Source organism: Sinocyclocheilus grahami, unplaced genomic scaffold (assembly GCF_001515645.1).
Source record: "Sinocyclocheilus grahami isolate Dianchi unplaced genomic scaffold, SAMN03320097.WGS_v1.1 scaffold87.1, whole genome shotgun sequence".
Taxonomy (NCBI): domain Eukaryota; kingdom Metazoa; phylum Chordata; class Actinopteri; order Cypriniformes; family Cyprinidae; genus Sinocyclocheilus; species Sinocyclocheilus grahami.
The window spans coordinates 363,402-379,356 of NW_015505266.1; the positions used below are offsets into that span (position 1 = coordinate 363,402).

Here is a 15,955-nt window from a genome sequence, read left to right on the forward strand (position 1 = left end):
AGAATGTATCTTTTATTCTTCAGTACTGAAAACAGAACCGATAAGGGAGCTTTTGATGTGACGCAGCTCTTGCAAATTACTTTTTTGTTCGTTGTCTGTCATTTCGAAGCTTAAGTTGCATACGGTTTTCTTTAGTTTAAATTTGCCTAACTATCGATCTGACCCAGTAGACGCCATAACCCCCACTCCGTCTCTCTCCCGTCCCGCTTTCCGTTTTTTGTTTTTTTTAATGGTGGGTGTTTTCGCAGTTGGCTAGAGCAGTGCTGATTGGGGAGAACGGAGGTGCGCTCACTCTTGCCCAGGGCAAGTAAGACTGCAACTCAAGGCTGGCAGTCATGCATATGCTCTGGAACAGAGTAATATTGCGTCCACATCGCAGGCTTTGCGATTAGCAAATCGCAACGTCTCAAATCGCGGTTTCGATTCGATTTCGATTAATCGCACAGCCCTATTTCAGACTTCTCTTCATCATCCTTCCTTTGGTTTGAAGAGACCTTCACGTTTTATTCTACAGTATTTGTGCCTTTAAGTTTAATCCTACCTTTAAAGTCATTGAGGTTTAGATAAAGATGTTCCAAGGTCCTGGGAACAAAAAATGGTTTGGAGAACTGGTTATGGCCCAAATTGAGCTCCATCAGTTTGGACAGGTTAAAGGCACTGTATGTAACGGATTTGAGTTTATTGTGCGGCATGCGAAGGGACAGAAGATTAGGAGTCTTCTTAAAGTAGCCCTCTGCCCTAGGCGATTGAGTTGTTTTCCAGCGATATCTGCTGGATCGATTCTGGAAGGTCTGCTGGCATGGACTTGAGTTTATTGTTGCACATGTTGATTTGCATGAGGCTCTTCATGCCAGATAGGATCTTTCCTTTAATACCTGCATCTATTAGTCTGTTGCTGCACAAATCCAGCACTGTAAGTTTCGTAAGCTTGCGTGTGGCGTCAGCTGGTATCTTTGAAATTTTATTAAAGCCCAGATGAAGCCTCTTAAGCGTTTTTTGGCAGAGGAGAAGGAACGTCTTCCAGATTATTATGCTCAAGGTGTAACTGAATGAGTTCCTTGAGTACACTAAAGACATCTTTATCCACCTTAGATGATTGGATCTTGTTGTAGCTGAGGTTGATTTCCCTCAGGGACGTGGCATTAATGAAAGGCTTTGAAGTTATCTCTTCTATGTCATTATGCTGGATGTACAAGTGGCGGATGTGTCTAGGGATGTTGGGAATCGCCTTGAGGTTTCAGTGGTTGCAATACATGGCAATAGGATAGGACGAGGGGCAGAAACACTCGCTGGCTTATTCGTACGAATACATTAGTAGGGCATCATAATCAGGTTGTTGAGGAACTTCAGGTGAAGAGTCATCTGTGTCATAATCCAAATAGTCAACTTCATAGTCTTGAGAAAGTACCAGAACTCCAGAAAGCAAAAGCAGAGACGGTATTGTCAAGATGTGTGATGGCGTCATGCTTCAGTTGGTATTTCCCTTTAACCTGTTTGGAACAGACACAAAAACTAATTGTATTTTGATTATTAGAGCAAGGTTATTAGGAATGCTAATGCTAAACTTTGTTTATTCCCCTCCTAGTGTATTTTATGTTATGCATTTAGATAACATTGATTTAACTGTCTTAACCACGCCTACCTAAAACGGCTCGTTCTAACACGCCCCAACATGTCTACGTCACGATGTGGGAAGATTTGCATAACGCCGCCCAAATGTTCACGCAAAGAAAGAAGGCGTAACTTTTATTATCGCTGTAGTATTGTTGTTGCTCCTTCGTTGAATCCGCCGGCCGCGCCATTCTCAAGCCCGCCTGCCTCTGCTCACTCAAGCCGGCCTCTGCTCACTCTAGGCCTCCGGCCTCCGCTCACTCAAGTTGTGTGTGTGTGTGTGACGCCGTTTCGTTGTGAGGACTTCCAAAAGAGGACACGACTAGAAATCAGTGGTTAAGTTGTATTTACAACACTGTTCCAGAACACTTCAATCCAAATATTCAGATGTGTGCAGCGCATTTTATGGAGGACTGTTTCCTGATCCTGGGAGAGTAGACTACAATGCCGACTGTTCTGACTCACAGACTGTAAGTACGTTTTTTATATTTAAAGAATTTGCCACTGATGATTCAAACGCGAGTTTTGAGCAGTGTAGAGTAGCACTTGTTGTTTGTCATTTCTCCGATCACAAATGCAGACTTGGTTTATGTTTACGCGGCGCGATGCCACGCAACGCGTAAAAAGACAGTAGAAGTCATTATAATCTGTAATTATGTCCCCACTGGATGCAACAAATGCCTCGTTTATAATGGATTTGAATGTTTTTGTCTCGTCGCTCCGGTCGGACAGGGCATCACAATATGGTAGGGGCGTAACATGTCCGTCACACACTTTAGGTATTCAGCCAATCACAACGCACTGGATAGCTGGCCAATCAGAGCACACCTCGCTTTTCAGACCGATAAGCTTTGTAAAAATCGACGCGTTTCAGAAAGGCGAGGCATAGAGGAGAAACAATAATGTACAGTATGTGGAAAATAAACACATTTCATTACACCAAATACACAAAATAATGTTAGTTTTAGCAGCACCATATGACCCCTTCAACTTTATCTTCAATATTATATTACAATACTCTTTAATGTGGACTGGGTTTCACCAAAAAATAGAAATAGAAATGTGAATAGAAAGTGATTGCAGCTGAAATAATCCAAAATGAGATTTCAAGACTTGTTTCTATTCACTTTTTTGCTCTGCGTAAGTGCTTTGGTACTCTCACAGAAGACTAAACACCTCTAATTGCACATACTTTGGGAAATATGACATTTTTCTGTAAATGTTGATATTTGTTTAGCGTTCTCTTCTGTTGTAATGTCTGGGATCAATTATCTCAGCAGGGTTTTTACTGAAGGTGAAACCTCAGTGGTTGACTAAGCTAGTATTAATAGGTATTTATGTGTTTTACTTCTAAACAAAAACAACCATTTTGGAGAGGCGGACACACCCTTGCAATATGAAAGAACTCTGTCTTCTTGGATTATTATTTCTATTTGATGTAATATTCTCCTACACTTAAAAAATGTAGTTTGGTCATAGTTATAATATGAGCTGGCAAAGCAGCTAGAAAAGTGATCCAAAAAGTACAGCGAGTTAAAATGTTTAAATCTAATTTAACTACTGTAACTGCTCAGTATGACAGAGTTTCTCTCTGTAGTAATTTTCTTGTCTTCGGCAGAACTTTGACGTGCTGGCTATGATTTGAACGTTTCTCCATTAAATAATGTGAAGTTCGTTTTCATTAATCAACCAAAGTAATCACTTTCATAGCTGAAAACGACATCTGGAGGAGTGTTTACATTTTAGTTGGCCTTTTGAATGTGAGAAATAAAAGATTTGTCTAGTTAAGCACATTTTTTTAAATTCTGAAATGAACTGTTTCTTCTTATACTACGTTTTAGGTATAAAAAGATTTTAAATGAATTGAATTTAGCAGATAGGTTGCTAAACTTGAAGAGAAATATGAATTTATCTTTATTTATAGTCATGCTTAAAGCAATTCATTTTGCAGACATGAATTTGAATGATATTTGAAAATCTCACAAATCAGTATAAAAGTAACTCCCCTGATTTCGTTAGTGTACGATCTTTAAAATCATGATGTCATACCTGTGGGGTCGTTATTCTCTCAGTGGGAGGCCGAGTAAAATTGTGAACACCGAGCGCCCACGATGAAACCCAGCAGCAGGGGACCCCTTCGGCTTGAACGATGTTGCCTAAAGTGGGGAACTGTTTTTCTCCTGGGACGAACGTGAACGATTACTTTGTGGTTTCCCCCGCAGCAGCATCAGGCGTTTGGGGAGAGATTGAGATCTGCCTCTTTTACCGTGGAAATGATTCTGGAAGCGTTTGGTTGCGTGTGTTCGGTGACCTCAGTAAAGCCTCGTGGTCTCATCTGATTCTTCTTTTTCCCCTTTTGTTGCGTTGAGGTGAGGTTGAAGTTTCCAGACATAGTTCTGGAAGGAATGGCCTAGTATCCAGTCCACGTTATTGCATGTGGACAGTGGAAATTTAACTCGCAAAATTAAGGCCAGACTCATAACAGGTGTCGCACTATTGTAATATTAACTCTCTCTGTCGCTATGTAATACATATTATACAATATATGGTATGTAGTAAATGAAAACCAGAACTAGCTAGTGTTCCTCAAAAATTATTTATTAAGTGAGAAGGAAGACGACTTTAATTGGTTAAGACATTTCTAGCTCACTTTATGGAGGCCTTCTGCAACATGACTACTTTTTCCAGTGCTTGTACTGTATCAGAGTTAAACCACAGACGGTCTCTCATGGCCGTCTACAGAGTGGCATTTTTTGTTTTGTTTTTCAGAGTTGGCTTGACAGACTCCTCAGCACTCATTCTGTCAGCTGGAAGATTTGTTTTTGCTGCCGCCCACATGGCAGACGCTGAGAAGTCTCTGCAGCATGAACGCTGCTGCGGCTTGACAAAAAAAAGAACTGTCAGGATTGCGATCCCAAGAGGTTCTTTTGGGCCATTTTTGTGAGGAAGGGGGTGAAAACTGAGTGAAATAAAAGCTTTATTGTGTTGGGAAGCCATATTTTTCAGTCTTTGATAAACTTCAGCCTGGCTTATTGGTTGTAAATATGTGACGTTAAAATAACATCCAGGCTTGGGAAAGATGAGCAATTGCATGCAATCTACACAAGCATAGGCAACGCTCTTTAGTAATGTGCAAATATTAGAACGGCTATTGCTTCTGGGAAATCTGCAAATGCACACATGCATTGCATTATAATTGTCACACTTGTGCTTTCTTGACTAGGAATCACGTTTTGAGTTTTTACTGCAGTGCTGTTAATCTTAATGATGGGTGTTTGTTAATTCTATAGTTGATTTTAATTAGTTGTATTTAAAATTAGCTTATACCGTTGAAGCATTGAAGAAAAGACTTAGGGTGCTTTCACACTAGCACTTTTGGTGCGAACCGTACCCGAGTCCGCTTAAAAAGGGTGGTCTGGGGTACGGTTCAAGTGAACTCCGGTACAGTTCGCTGCTGATGTGAACACAATCGTAATAAATCGCAGAAGTGAACTGCTATTTATGACATATTATTTGATAAAAATGTGTGTTTGTGTGTGTGTTTCACTCACTTTCCTGATGAGCGTGACTGACTCACTGCAAGCAGTGAGCTGTATATCTAATTTCTGTTGGCCTTCAGCATTCTTTAGAGCATTTGCAGTACATTTGTAAGACAGACGTAAGCGCTGTTATGTACTGAAGATTTGGAAACAAAATGAATGGTTCAAAAACATAAATATATAAAAAAAGAAGTGAGCAACTATGCATTTTGCTGCCTTCTCCTGCGCCGTCGTTACTAAGCAACGGGGTAAACAGCTGCTGGCTTAACGATGCAAACGAACCGCGGTTCGGACCCAAATAAAATAATATGAACGCAGTCCAGTGGGGGCAGGGGGAGGGGGGCGCAAACGAACCGCGGTTCGGACCAGGCAAGCGAACCAAGTGTGAAAGCGCCCTTAATTTAACGACTTGGGTTCAATGTGGTGAATATGGGATATTTTTCCAGTTAAATAAGTGTCTCAATCTTGACGGACGCAAAAAGTAGTCTTGGTATAAACACCATTTGTCATAGTTGTACCTGCATGCAAGTACCATGAGTTATATTTTATGGACCATTTGAAACTTTAAAAAACCCTGAATCCACAAATGTGCGACTGAACAAAACTGTTTTAGAGATCTTATGGAAAATGTTCCGGAGGAGGTAAGTCGTCTGGTGGCCTTCTTGAAATGGGCTGATAACAACAAGCTGGGTGGTTGTTTTCTGTCTTAGTTCAAAGGTATTTACTCTGAAGGGAAATTGACTGGGGGGAAAAAACATAAGGTGTGTTTAAGAAAGCTCTAAACTAGACCTAGATTCAGTTCTTCATAGCTCAAACTTTACACAAGTTGACTTCACGTTTGCAAGAGTTCATGTTTGAGACCCCAAGACCAATAACTAGCTCAAAATAAATGTGAGGGGAAAAAAACATTAACACTGAAGAATAAGTTTGATTAATCTGATGGATCAAGCTATAATGATGTCTGATAATATCACATATTTAATAATGATTGATTCATCACAGAAGTGGAAACTGTGCAGAATTGTTCACATCTGAGGGTTTACGCTAATTGTGATGTATTGGTGTACCTTTAAAGCGTTTCAAATCTGTGTCTGAATCCCTCAGGTGTTTTCTGGGGCTCAGAGATCCTAAATGATCCAAACCTGTTGTGAGTTCTTTTTGGAGACGCCGGTATGCAAGACGTGGCAGCAGCAGATCAGGCCAACCTGAAGATTTGTTCCATATGTTTTCTGAGCAGAGCCTCTCTCTCTAGCCTCCACCCCTCTATGTTGTTTTTTCCCCCACTTCTTAACCCGTTCAGACCCAAATTAATTAGTTTTATCTCTAGAACTGCTCTGAGAGTCTCTTCTTGAGCATTTGACCATTTCTTTTGAGAAAAACTATCATCATATCATATACAAACAAAAACTTACAGGTCTTCACAGCAAACTTTCAAAATAAAAGTTTCGTTGAACTTGAAGAAACTGTGACAGAAATATATTACTTAATGTAATGATAGTAATACTACTAATAATACAATTATTATTAAAAAACACTAGATAAATAGAAATACACAATGAAGTATTTTCTTTAAAAAAAAGAAAGAAATCAAATAATAATAAATTATTTTTTATAAAATCAATTATTTAGAGATACATTTGATTATGAAATTGAATGAAACCATAATTGGAATCTAGAAAATTTAAACCATAATTGAATCTAGAAAATTAATGGAAAACAGAATTTGGTTAAAATAAAATGTAAAAGAGTTTAATTAATTAGACATGCTTTTTGATTAAGTAACTTTAATTGAACCATTAAAACTGAGTCTGAAAATTTTAAATGGAAAAAATTGAATCCAGAAAATTGAAAACGGAAAAAAACAGAATTTGGGGGGGGGGGAAATCTAATTAAATTTGGGGAAAAAATACCTTGGATTTCATAGGGCCCTACAGTTGAGCCACAGTGGATTTTTGTGTAGTTGAGGTATAGTCTCAATGCAAAATTAAATAATTAATACGGAGTGATTGTATACTTTGCTTGTGTTGCATTCGCTGTGCACGCTCTTTGTTTTTTAGAGCGAGTGCACAATGCAAAGTCCAATTTGTAGTCTGATTAACATGTGTACATGATGGACAAAGTTGAGCTACAATTACATTATTCAGGACTGGTTCAATTTCTGTAGGACTAAAGAGTTTACAGATTGCCATGCTTCATTCAATTGTATACCTTTGTATACCTGTATAGTTATATAGCATAAGGATTTAACTTAATTTCAACAAGACATCACTTTTGCCTGCCTATATTAAACCCAATATCCTTCCATGGAGTCATTATTTTGCTGGTTTTATTGAATTATCCAGTTGCTGCAGTGTTTTCCCCCCCCAATCCTTACACAAGTCTCCATCTGCTGGTATTTTGTCTTATTGCTGGACAGATGTACACATTCTGAGGCCAACCAGATGTACTGTTTTATTTTTTCTTTATTTTTCTAAAGAAACAACAATATCTGAATTGGAAACAAATAACACGGCACCGCTGGCTAAGAAAACACTTGCTGCAAGTACGGTTTTGCAAATGTCAGGGACGCTGTTGTGTAAACTGTAACCAGCCCGGTGGTCCATACAGATCAGTTTTTCAGAATTTCTGAGATCTGACAAGAATGTCTATGTCCAATATTTCAGAGAAAACCCTGGCAATGGATAAAAAGTTATATAATGGAAAATTTAGCATGCAATATTAGATTTGTTATCACTAAAACTGTTAATAAGCACCAATGAATAATGCCCGTTCTCTAAAATACAAGAAGTAGAACAATAAACAAACTGGCCTTGTACGTTTTATTTATTTCTCTTAGATTCTAGACAGTCGTTCCTTTTAAGCAAAAAATTTGAGACCTTCAATACATGGGGACAAATTGATTTAGCACCTGATCTGAATTAAAACGGTTCTTCGGTCATTATAAAGTCGAAAAGATTTCAGTGTAAACATTAATAATGAAAGCCTATGTAACTATTGCACACAGTGTAGTTGATTCTGTCTTTACTGGAATTCAAAGTCTCCGAAATCCTCACCAAATTCAAGTAACGAGTCTGTAGCCACTGCGCATACTCTTGGATTTTGGATAAATTACGTTCTGTATCACCATGAGGACATGAAATGATAATTTATTACATTAGGATGAAGTTTATGACTTGTTATAATGCTGCCCTCCAGTGGCAAGATGGTACTGTTTCACTCAATTTCTGTGGTTACCCAGTTGCACCGAATTGTGGCTGGAAACACACCGAAAAGTGGGTGGCTGAATCTCCCAGTATTTTACTGGATTTGCATATAAACTGATCCTAGTGTAGAGGGATTTCTTAACCCGGGTTCTTGAAGGGCAAAAGTCATTTACTCCAACATAACTGATGCTGTTGGCATGCAAGTACACCACCTAAAAGAGGAAGTGAAGTTGATTAAATCTCCGTGCACATCATGTGTACTCCATGTTCCAATTGTGTGCATATTTGCGCTTTACCTGCAGATATTTCAGGTTGTTCAAGCCTGGAGGAACTTTCTTCAGTTTATTGTTATCCAAATGAATTTCTCTGACTTTGGAAATGGCAGTGAGGCTTCCGTTCTCAACATACTTGATTTGATTGAAGTCAAGCCAAAGCCTGTAGAAGACACCGGTCTTTAAGTTGCGTTCTCTTTTTGTCCACAAGGTGGAGTTTGTTTACCTTACCTTTGTAGATGTTTTAATCTCAAAAAATCCTCGGACTCTATTTTGGCAATCTTGTTGTAGTCCAAGTGAAGTTCCGTGAGGGAAGATGGCAGATCTGTGGGATTTAGATTAATAAACATCTCTATTATGAGATTTGTGTGTAGAAACGTTTTTTACTCAGAGATGCCAAGTAACACATTCAAAGGCACAATATGTAAGATTTTTTTATTAAAATTTCCAAAAACCACTAGAACAGTGTTATATATTTTGCTGACTTGTGTACTTACATTATCCCAAATGTTAAAAGCAATTTTAACTAGTGACACGGACCGTGTCCATAGTGTCATTGTGTCGCCTGCCAGTGACGTCATAACCCCTCAATTTCCGGTTTTGTAGAAAACATGGAAACAGCAAAGACGCTTTAATATGTTATGCATTTTAGTAGACAGGTGACGACTGCACAAAGTAGCATTATAACAGAACTTTCAAATGTATGATAAAACAGCACTGCCCATATACGCACGCCCAGGAGCGGAAGCAGTTCACTGTGGCATAATAAAAGCTCCGCTGCATTCGAGCAATGTGTCGCGCTCGTTTAGCGGCCTCGTTTCGCTTCGATGGCTTTCCGCCTCACCCTGCTTCATACTACGACGTTAATAAATCTTTAATACATTAGCTCATGCATGAACATGATTTCTGCCCGAGTCCCGTCGCATTGCATCGGCTGTGGGGATGAAGACGGCAACTCCCATGATTCCACACTCAGTCACGGCGTCATCAAACTACGCCTTTGTTTCTTTGTTTGTTTTGAATACGCGCCCTCTAGTGGCAAAAAATGACATATTGTGCCTTTAACATTTAGTTTTGAAGAAGAAAGGCGGGTTACATCAACAAATTTGTAAGCACTTTGTAATACTTTTTTTCACATGTAAATACATACCTTTAGGGATAGCTGTAAGCCTCGCTTCAGCTATTCTCAAGTAGAGAGTCGCCATGTCGTCAAAAGCCCCTGGGTCAATCCCGCTGTTTGCAATTGGATTTGCACTCAGTTCTAGAGATGCAAGGAAAGGGGACCACTAGTCATTTACATAGAAAAATGTGACTTATAAAGTCATGGATCACTCCATGTTGGGTTTTCAACTATAACGCCATATTATCCCCAATCAAATAAATGCAGATCGTAATGTAGACACCAGAGGGCAGAGTGTTCTTTAACTGTAAGTCACCTGAGATCAGTTGATTGAATTGAGCTCGTTCTTGTCAGACATAAATAGTGCGTAAGATCATTTATCTCATTATATAACCAGTATTAACGAGGTCATGACGAAGCAAGTTGTCATCTCAATGTGTTGAAGCATGTGCGCTAACTGCTTAGCATGACTCGCACCGTGTTTATTTAAGGTCATCACTTAGGAGACCTACCTAAAACATTTAGGTCTTGCATTCCTCTAAATGCTCCTTTTGGAAGTCGGCTGATCTTGTTGTCGTGCAGTCGCAGTGACTGAATGCTCGTGGGAAGGTTCTCAGGCATTTGTGTCAGCAGGTTGTATGACAGGTGGAGAATCTTGAGTTTGTTCATGTTGCGAAAGGCCTTTGGGTGAATTTTTGATATCTGGTTATTGAGCAGAAACAGGGCCTGCAAATACAGAAAGGGAATAATAGAGGTATATGACCATATATAACCACAAACTTTATATCTGCCATTTTAAAAACAGAATTCCTCAATCAGTCAATCAGAATTGTAAATTTGTTATGACTTTGAACTTAAACAGTGGTTTTGTGTGATTGAATGTAAAATAAATGTCCAAGGTGGACATTTCTGTCTTTCTACCTGGCTATGTTTTTGAGGAAGGTCCAGCTATTATTGCACATTAAATATCATTATTTGAAGTATTTTTTGTAGATGACATAACCATAACAATACAAATAACGTTCAAAAATGTTGATAAAAATTGTTTTGTGGTTGAACCATTGAAAATATTAGCAGAGAAGTAAAAAATCTGAACTCTTGGCCTGACCATTAAAAAAAAAAAAAAACATTATTTTATTTATTTATTTATTTTAGTATTGGATAATCGGTTCTGAATATGCTGGAATTTTCTGGAAAATCTGAAAATAATTTTTTCTTGTTGTTTGCAAGATGTGGGCTCTTTCTGTTTTTTATATTCTTGGTATTTTACTCCCTTTCTAGCTTGCTTAGCAAGAACATTTAACCATTTTACCACTAATCATGTGCAAATATTTACCACAAGTACGAAATGGTCCCCAGTAAATGCAAATATCAATAACGCTCAAATATGTGTCCAGAATTCCACATAATCCCGCTACCACTGCACGTCTCCAGATGTCCTTGTGTAAACCCAGTATAAAAACACACAACTCTTAAAATGCCCTAAAAGCATTTGATGAGGGTGTTTACTGCTCACATAGAGATTATCCAAGCCTTTGAAATCATCTTCCTTGATTTCCGTGATGTCATTGTTTTGGAAATCGACGAGCAATGTGTTTGCAGCAATGTCCTTTGGCACCTTGGTCAGACCTGTAAAGACAGAAAGAAAATGAAAGACCTATAAAGAAAAAAATGAAAGATAACTCTCATTGAGACTGATATAAAATGTTCAATTACCTCAATCAGGCTGTTCATCTTGAATGATTCATGTGAGATTTTATACTCTAGAAATTATTCTTTATTATAGTGATGTACAAAGCTGCACATTTTTGTGGGTTGCCTACTAGCTGACAAATTAGTCTTAAGAAAACCCCAAGTAATTATAATCCAGATCAGATGTGTTTCTTAAGACATTTTCTTGCATTCAAAAACAGCAAGACAGAGCACAATGGGACCTGACACGGAACGTGAATGTCTTGAGATGCTTTTTTAAAAATAATTTTTGTAATACATGTGCCACTTTCTTATGGAAGTTTGTTTTTGCCACGGGTAAAAAATAAAATAAAATTATAAATTAAGATAATTGCACATTTTAATCTTAATTCTAAATTCGGACAATTCAGACTTTTTCTTTCTCTTAATTCTGAGTTTACATCTTGGAATTCAGTTTATTTAAAAAAAAAAAGGGACTTTTTATCGCACAATTCAGACTTTTCTTCTCAAAATTGCGATTTCAGAATTGCGAAATTAACTTTATTTACATGGCCGAAACAAGCTTCCATGCTTTCTTAACGCATCTTAAAACGTCTGTCTTAATGTGCATTGCCGCAAACTGTCTTACAGCTAAAATACAGTATGCTGTTAGTCTATTAAATAAAACATAAAAACTAAATTCTAAATCATAGCTATTTAATACAAGTCGACCTTCTAAAATGACGAGTCAGACGCATACCGTCTTTGCTGTTTAAAGTAGTATCATGAAGTTCTTACCCTGATCTGAACACTGCAGAACTTTCTTTGAGCACCGACACCCTTCGGGACAGTCCGAAATAAAGTTATCATCATAATCATCGTAATGGTCATCGTTGTCATCATCATCGTTGTCGTCGTCGTCAAAATCACCCGCGTCTTGTTGCATGATGTCATGATGCTTGATGAAATCCATGACGTTGATAGGCGTGTATGGTTTGGCGTGACATAACGTCAGCAGGGTGAGTAGTAAAAGTACCTTCATGGTGCAGCTTTTGTCATAAATGGTTTAGCCCTGCGAACATGAGCACAAGTGCTTTGTCAAATTGTTCACGTTTTGGCATGCAAATGTTACATTGTTTTGTATGTTTCACAGGATGGAAAAAAAGTGAATTGGATCCCAAGGCTACTGGTTAGATTATTAGTTAGCATCACAATGAAATGGGCCAATAGGAATTGATCACAGGTTAAAGAGAGTTCTATTCTTACTAAATGACTTACATAGCACTTTACAATAACTATCACTACCCTCAGAGTTGTGCAATATTTTGGGCATTATTTGATTGTTTTTCAGGGTTTTTTTTCTCTAGCTGCACAATGTTGAATCCGATTCAGTTCAGTAGCATTAATAATTAAGAGGGCAAAATGTTAATGACTGCTGTAATTGTTTGCAAAAGAAGTTAAAATGAACCAGCTGCACTTGAACAATTGTTGTTTATGGACACAATCTTGTTTATGGACGCCTTAGTCATCAACGAATGACATTTAATGGCAAATCTAACTCATCATTTGATATGGTTGTATTTGGTATGATTCGTACATTTTAAAAACATTTTATTATTTAAAATAGAAAAGGAACTTAAGAATTCTCCTTTAGTAAAGAATAAGAAAACTTCAGTATTTGTTTTAAAACAATTTACAGATCAATTCTTCATCATTTATGATGCGGAGCAGCCCAATAGCATGCAACTTTCTCTAAACATGATCTCATATGTTCAGAGAAAGTTGACTGCTCAGCATCATAAATGATGAAGAATTGATCTGTAAATGTTTCAACGCAGCACTTTTAAATGAATTTGTACATCCCCGATTAGTATAATAATATGTTCTCTGGTTTATTCAAACATTTTGTGAATGTCTACATATATATGAAATAGAGCTAACTTAATGAGGTGAAATCACTCTTCCATAATCTAGAATCAGATAAAAACAACTTACCTGATGAATCTGTGTAATCCTGCTTCAAGTAAGCCTCCAGGGGTGAGATCAGTATTGCCGTGAGGATTTGTTGAGGCACAGGTCCTTAAATGCAGCGTGCACGAAAGCCCGAAAGGTGGAGATCACGCTCATCAAAGCATGAGATCCTTGAATGAATGGCGATGGAAAAGATGCTGCTGGATCAAGGAGCAGATTGGGAATAAGGGGTAGGAACTCTATGCAGCTCTGCTGGATGCTTAACTAGCACTGAACACTCATTGTTACCGACCGTATGTTTCTCATCAGCACTTAAAACCGAGCCAATTTTGTACGCCTACGTTTTCAATGGCCAGTCTGGGATATTCTCACTCTTTACATTACCAATGGGTGGTCTCTATTTTATCTAACTTTTGACGTATTGAAATATTTTAGAGTGCATAATTTGTGGGGCTATTTCTGGGTTTCTATTTTTAGATAAAACACTAAATCTTGTGATGTAATGGCTCGATTGTGATATAAAATGCCGGATGAAAATAGGTTTTTATCCTTAGTTTATAGTGAGAGATATAAATAAAAAAATGTTTACTTAAATTGTTAGGCATTAAAAATAATTCTGCTTTACTTGAGATGAATCCCATCCGATTATTTAGAATGACTGATTGATTCAAGAGCTGCCAGAAAGATCAATAATTCACAAATGACATCAATCACTTTTTAGGAAGGGAAATGCATGTTATCGTGACTAAATCATTCGTGAATCAGTGTAAATGGTACAAAATCTTGTAATTCCCAAGTCATAGGGGACCTTTAATCTCAACCTAAATGTTGGATAATAACTTTTCCAGACTTGACGGTGCTGTTTGCTTACAGCAGCACAAAACACGACCCCTCTCTATTCACGGGGCACTACTGGTGGCGCCACATATGCTTGGTTTTGGCTGGGGGTTTTGAGATGATGGAAGTTCCTATGTCTCATGGTTTCTCCGTTCATTCTCCTGAGTCTCACTGGCCGGCATTCCTTCCGAAATGATAACCAACCTCAAACCAATAAATGTTTGTGGTATGTCAAGTTGGTGCCGTAAATTAAAGGATGTAGATACTATTACATATGCTACATGTGCCGGTTCAGGAAAGTTTCCGAAAGAGTGATGAAATGCCAATAATTTCACTCAATCTTTCTCTAGTTATTTGTCTTTCACGCCCTCAGTCTTATTTGTTGTAATGTTATGACGTGCAGAACCATGGTGGAAATATCTCAAGTTCTAGGCCTGGGCGATAAAACGGTATCGATATTTATCGACGGTACACCTTTTTCGATAACGATAGAAAAAAATGTTCGATATAGTGCACGATATAGGCACGTGCTATGAGTGACGCAAACACACAAACACGAACACATGCTGATATGAGTGCTGTGCCTGCCTGTGATGTCGAGATTGTGAATAAAGAATGAATATTAGTCGAATCTGAAATAAACATTTGCATTTGAATGTTAGGTGTGCATCAGGGAGTGTCATCAGTGGCGAATGAGATGCGGGAATGATGGAAGTGACGTTGTTGCATTTTAATGTTTTGTTAGTCTAGCCCACGAGACGCACCGCTGCTGCGTTATTCATTCAAAATATTAGAGAAATATTGAAGCTCAATGCGGAGAAGATCTTGATTAGGTTAAAACCGAAACCAAGCCATTCACAAAGAACGCATATTCAGCGCATTTTTTAGACGGACAAATATGACTGCTGCACTCGCGTCTCATGCAAGAGATGTAGCCATTTAAAGTTAAAACAGTTTAAACTTTTAGAAAACACGTCGCAAATTTGTGGAGGTTTATTCCTTTTCACTGCGTCTCATGTTTTTAAATGCAGTCTGTGTGAATGGCGCTTCGGCTCTTTGGATTAAACAATGCATAAATACATGATGCTGTTTTGTTCATAATTGTTTATGCAATTTACGAAATTATAGTTAATTTAGACGCAGTGCACGTTTTTTATAGACAGTTATTTCCTTGCGTTGACATTGAAATGCGCTGCATTATTTTGCTCATTGTGCCCTCCTGTGGCCTCGGGAGACAAGACAAAAGTTTCCTATTTAATCTGCATATAAAACATTAGAAATTAGGTATTTGTTTAATTTTTATTTTGTGTTTGATTGTTAAAACAAAATATATTTGTTGTTTATCTCAATAAATTGGGTTAATTTAAAAGTACAGTGGTTAAATTTAAAAAAAAAATTCTATTGCTCTTTGTTTTAAAAAAGGTTATAAAAAATCAATAATTATCGATACCGAACGATATGAAACATTATATTGTTGATAAATATTTTAGCTATATCGCCCAGCCCTAATCTCAACCTAGCAAACACTTGTGCAGCCTTGAGACATGTTGGCAGTTTTCACAGCTTTGCTGCTTAATGTTTCTTACGCCACTGGAAATCTGTTTTTTATTTGTATCTGCTTTTTTTTTTGACAGTGTAGCTGTGTGTCTATGGCTTTTTTTTCTAGATGTGAAAGTGAATCAGTTTGGGAAAGGTAGAACTGACCTGACAAGTTTCAGGAAGGAGGATGAA

General features: G+C 37.9%; 2 protein-coding genes across 2 annotated transcripts in view; one reads left to right on the forward strand and one right to left on the reverse strand.

Annotated features, from left to right (window-relative positions):
- Positions 1 to 15,955, forward strand: part of LOC107586978 (centromere protein P-like) — a 66,062-nt gene that overhangs the window by 24,776 nt on the left and 25,331 nt on the right. The window lies entirely within an intron of this gene.
- On the reverse strand, positions 7,671 to 13,594 carry aspn (asporin (LRR class 1)). Its single transcript, XM_016274475.1, has 8 exons — positions 13,412 to 13,594; positions 12,215 to 12,488; positions 11,262 to 11,374; positions 10,258 to 10,471; positions 9,776 to 9,886; positions 8,857 to 8,950; positions 8,650 to 8,788; positions 7,671 to 8,565 (listed from the first exon to the last, which is right to left on the reverse strand). The coding sequence occupies exons 2-8, from the start codon at positions 12,456 to 12,458 to the stop codon at positions 8,368 to 8,370; spliced, it is 1,113 nt and encodes a 370-aa protein (XP_016129961.1). The 5' UTR covers positions 12,459 to 12,488; positions 13,412 to 13,594; the 3' UTR covers positions 7,671 to 8,367.

What these genes read in the sequence shown, in the direction of transcription:
- aspn (XM_016274475.1), bottom strand. Translation starts at nt 12,458, where the DNA reads ATGAAGGTACTTTTACTACTCACCCTGCTGACGTTATGTCACGCCAAA. An exon ending in AAGGCTTGGATAATCTCTAT is followed by an intron (nt 10,472 to 11,261) that starts GTGAGCAGTAAA and finishes CTGTATTTGCAG; the next exon opens with GCCCTGTTTCTGCTCAATAA. An exon ending in GCTTACAGCTATCCCTAAAG is followed by an intron (nt 8,951 to 9,775) that starts GTATGTATTTAC and finishes TAAATCCCACAG; the next exon opens with ATCTGCCATCTTCCCTCACG.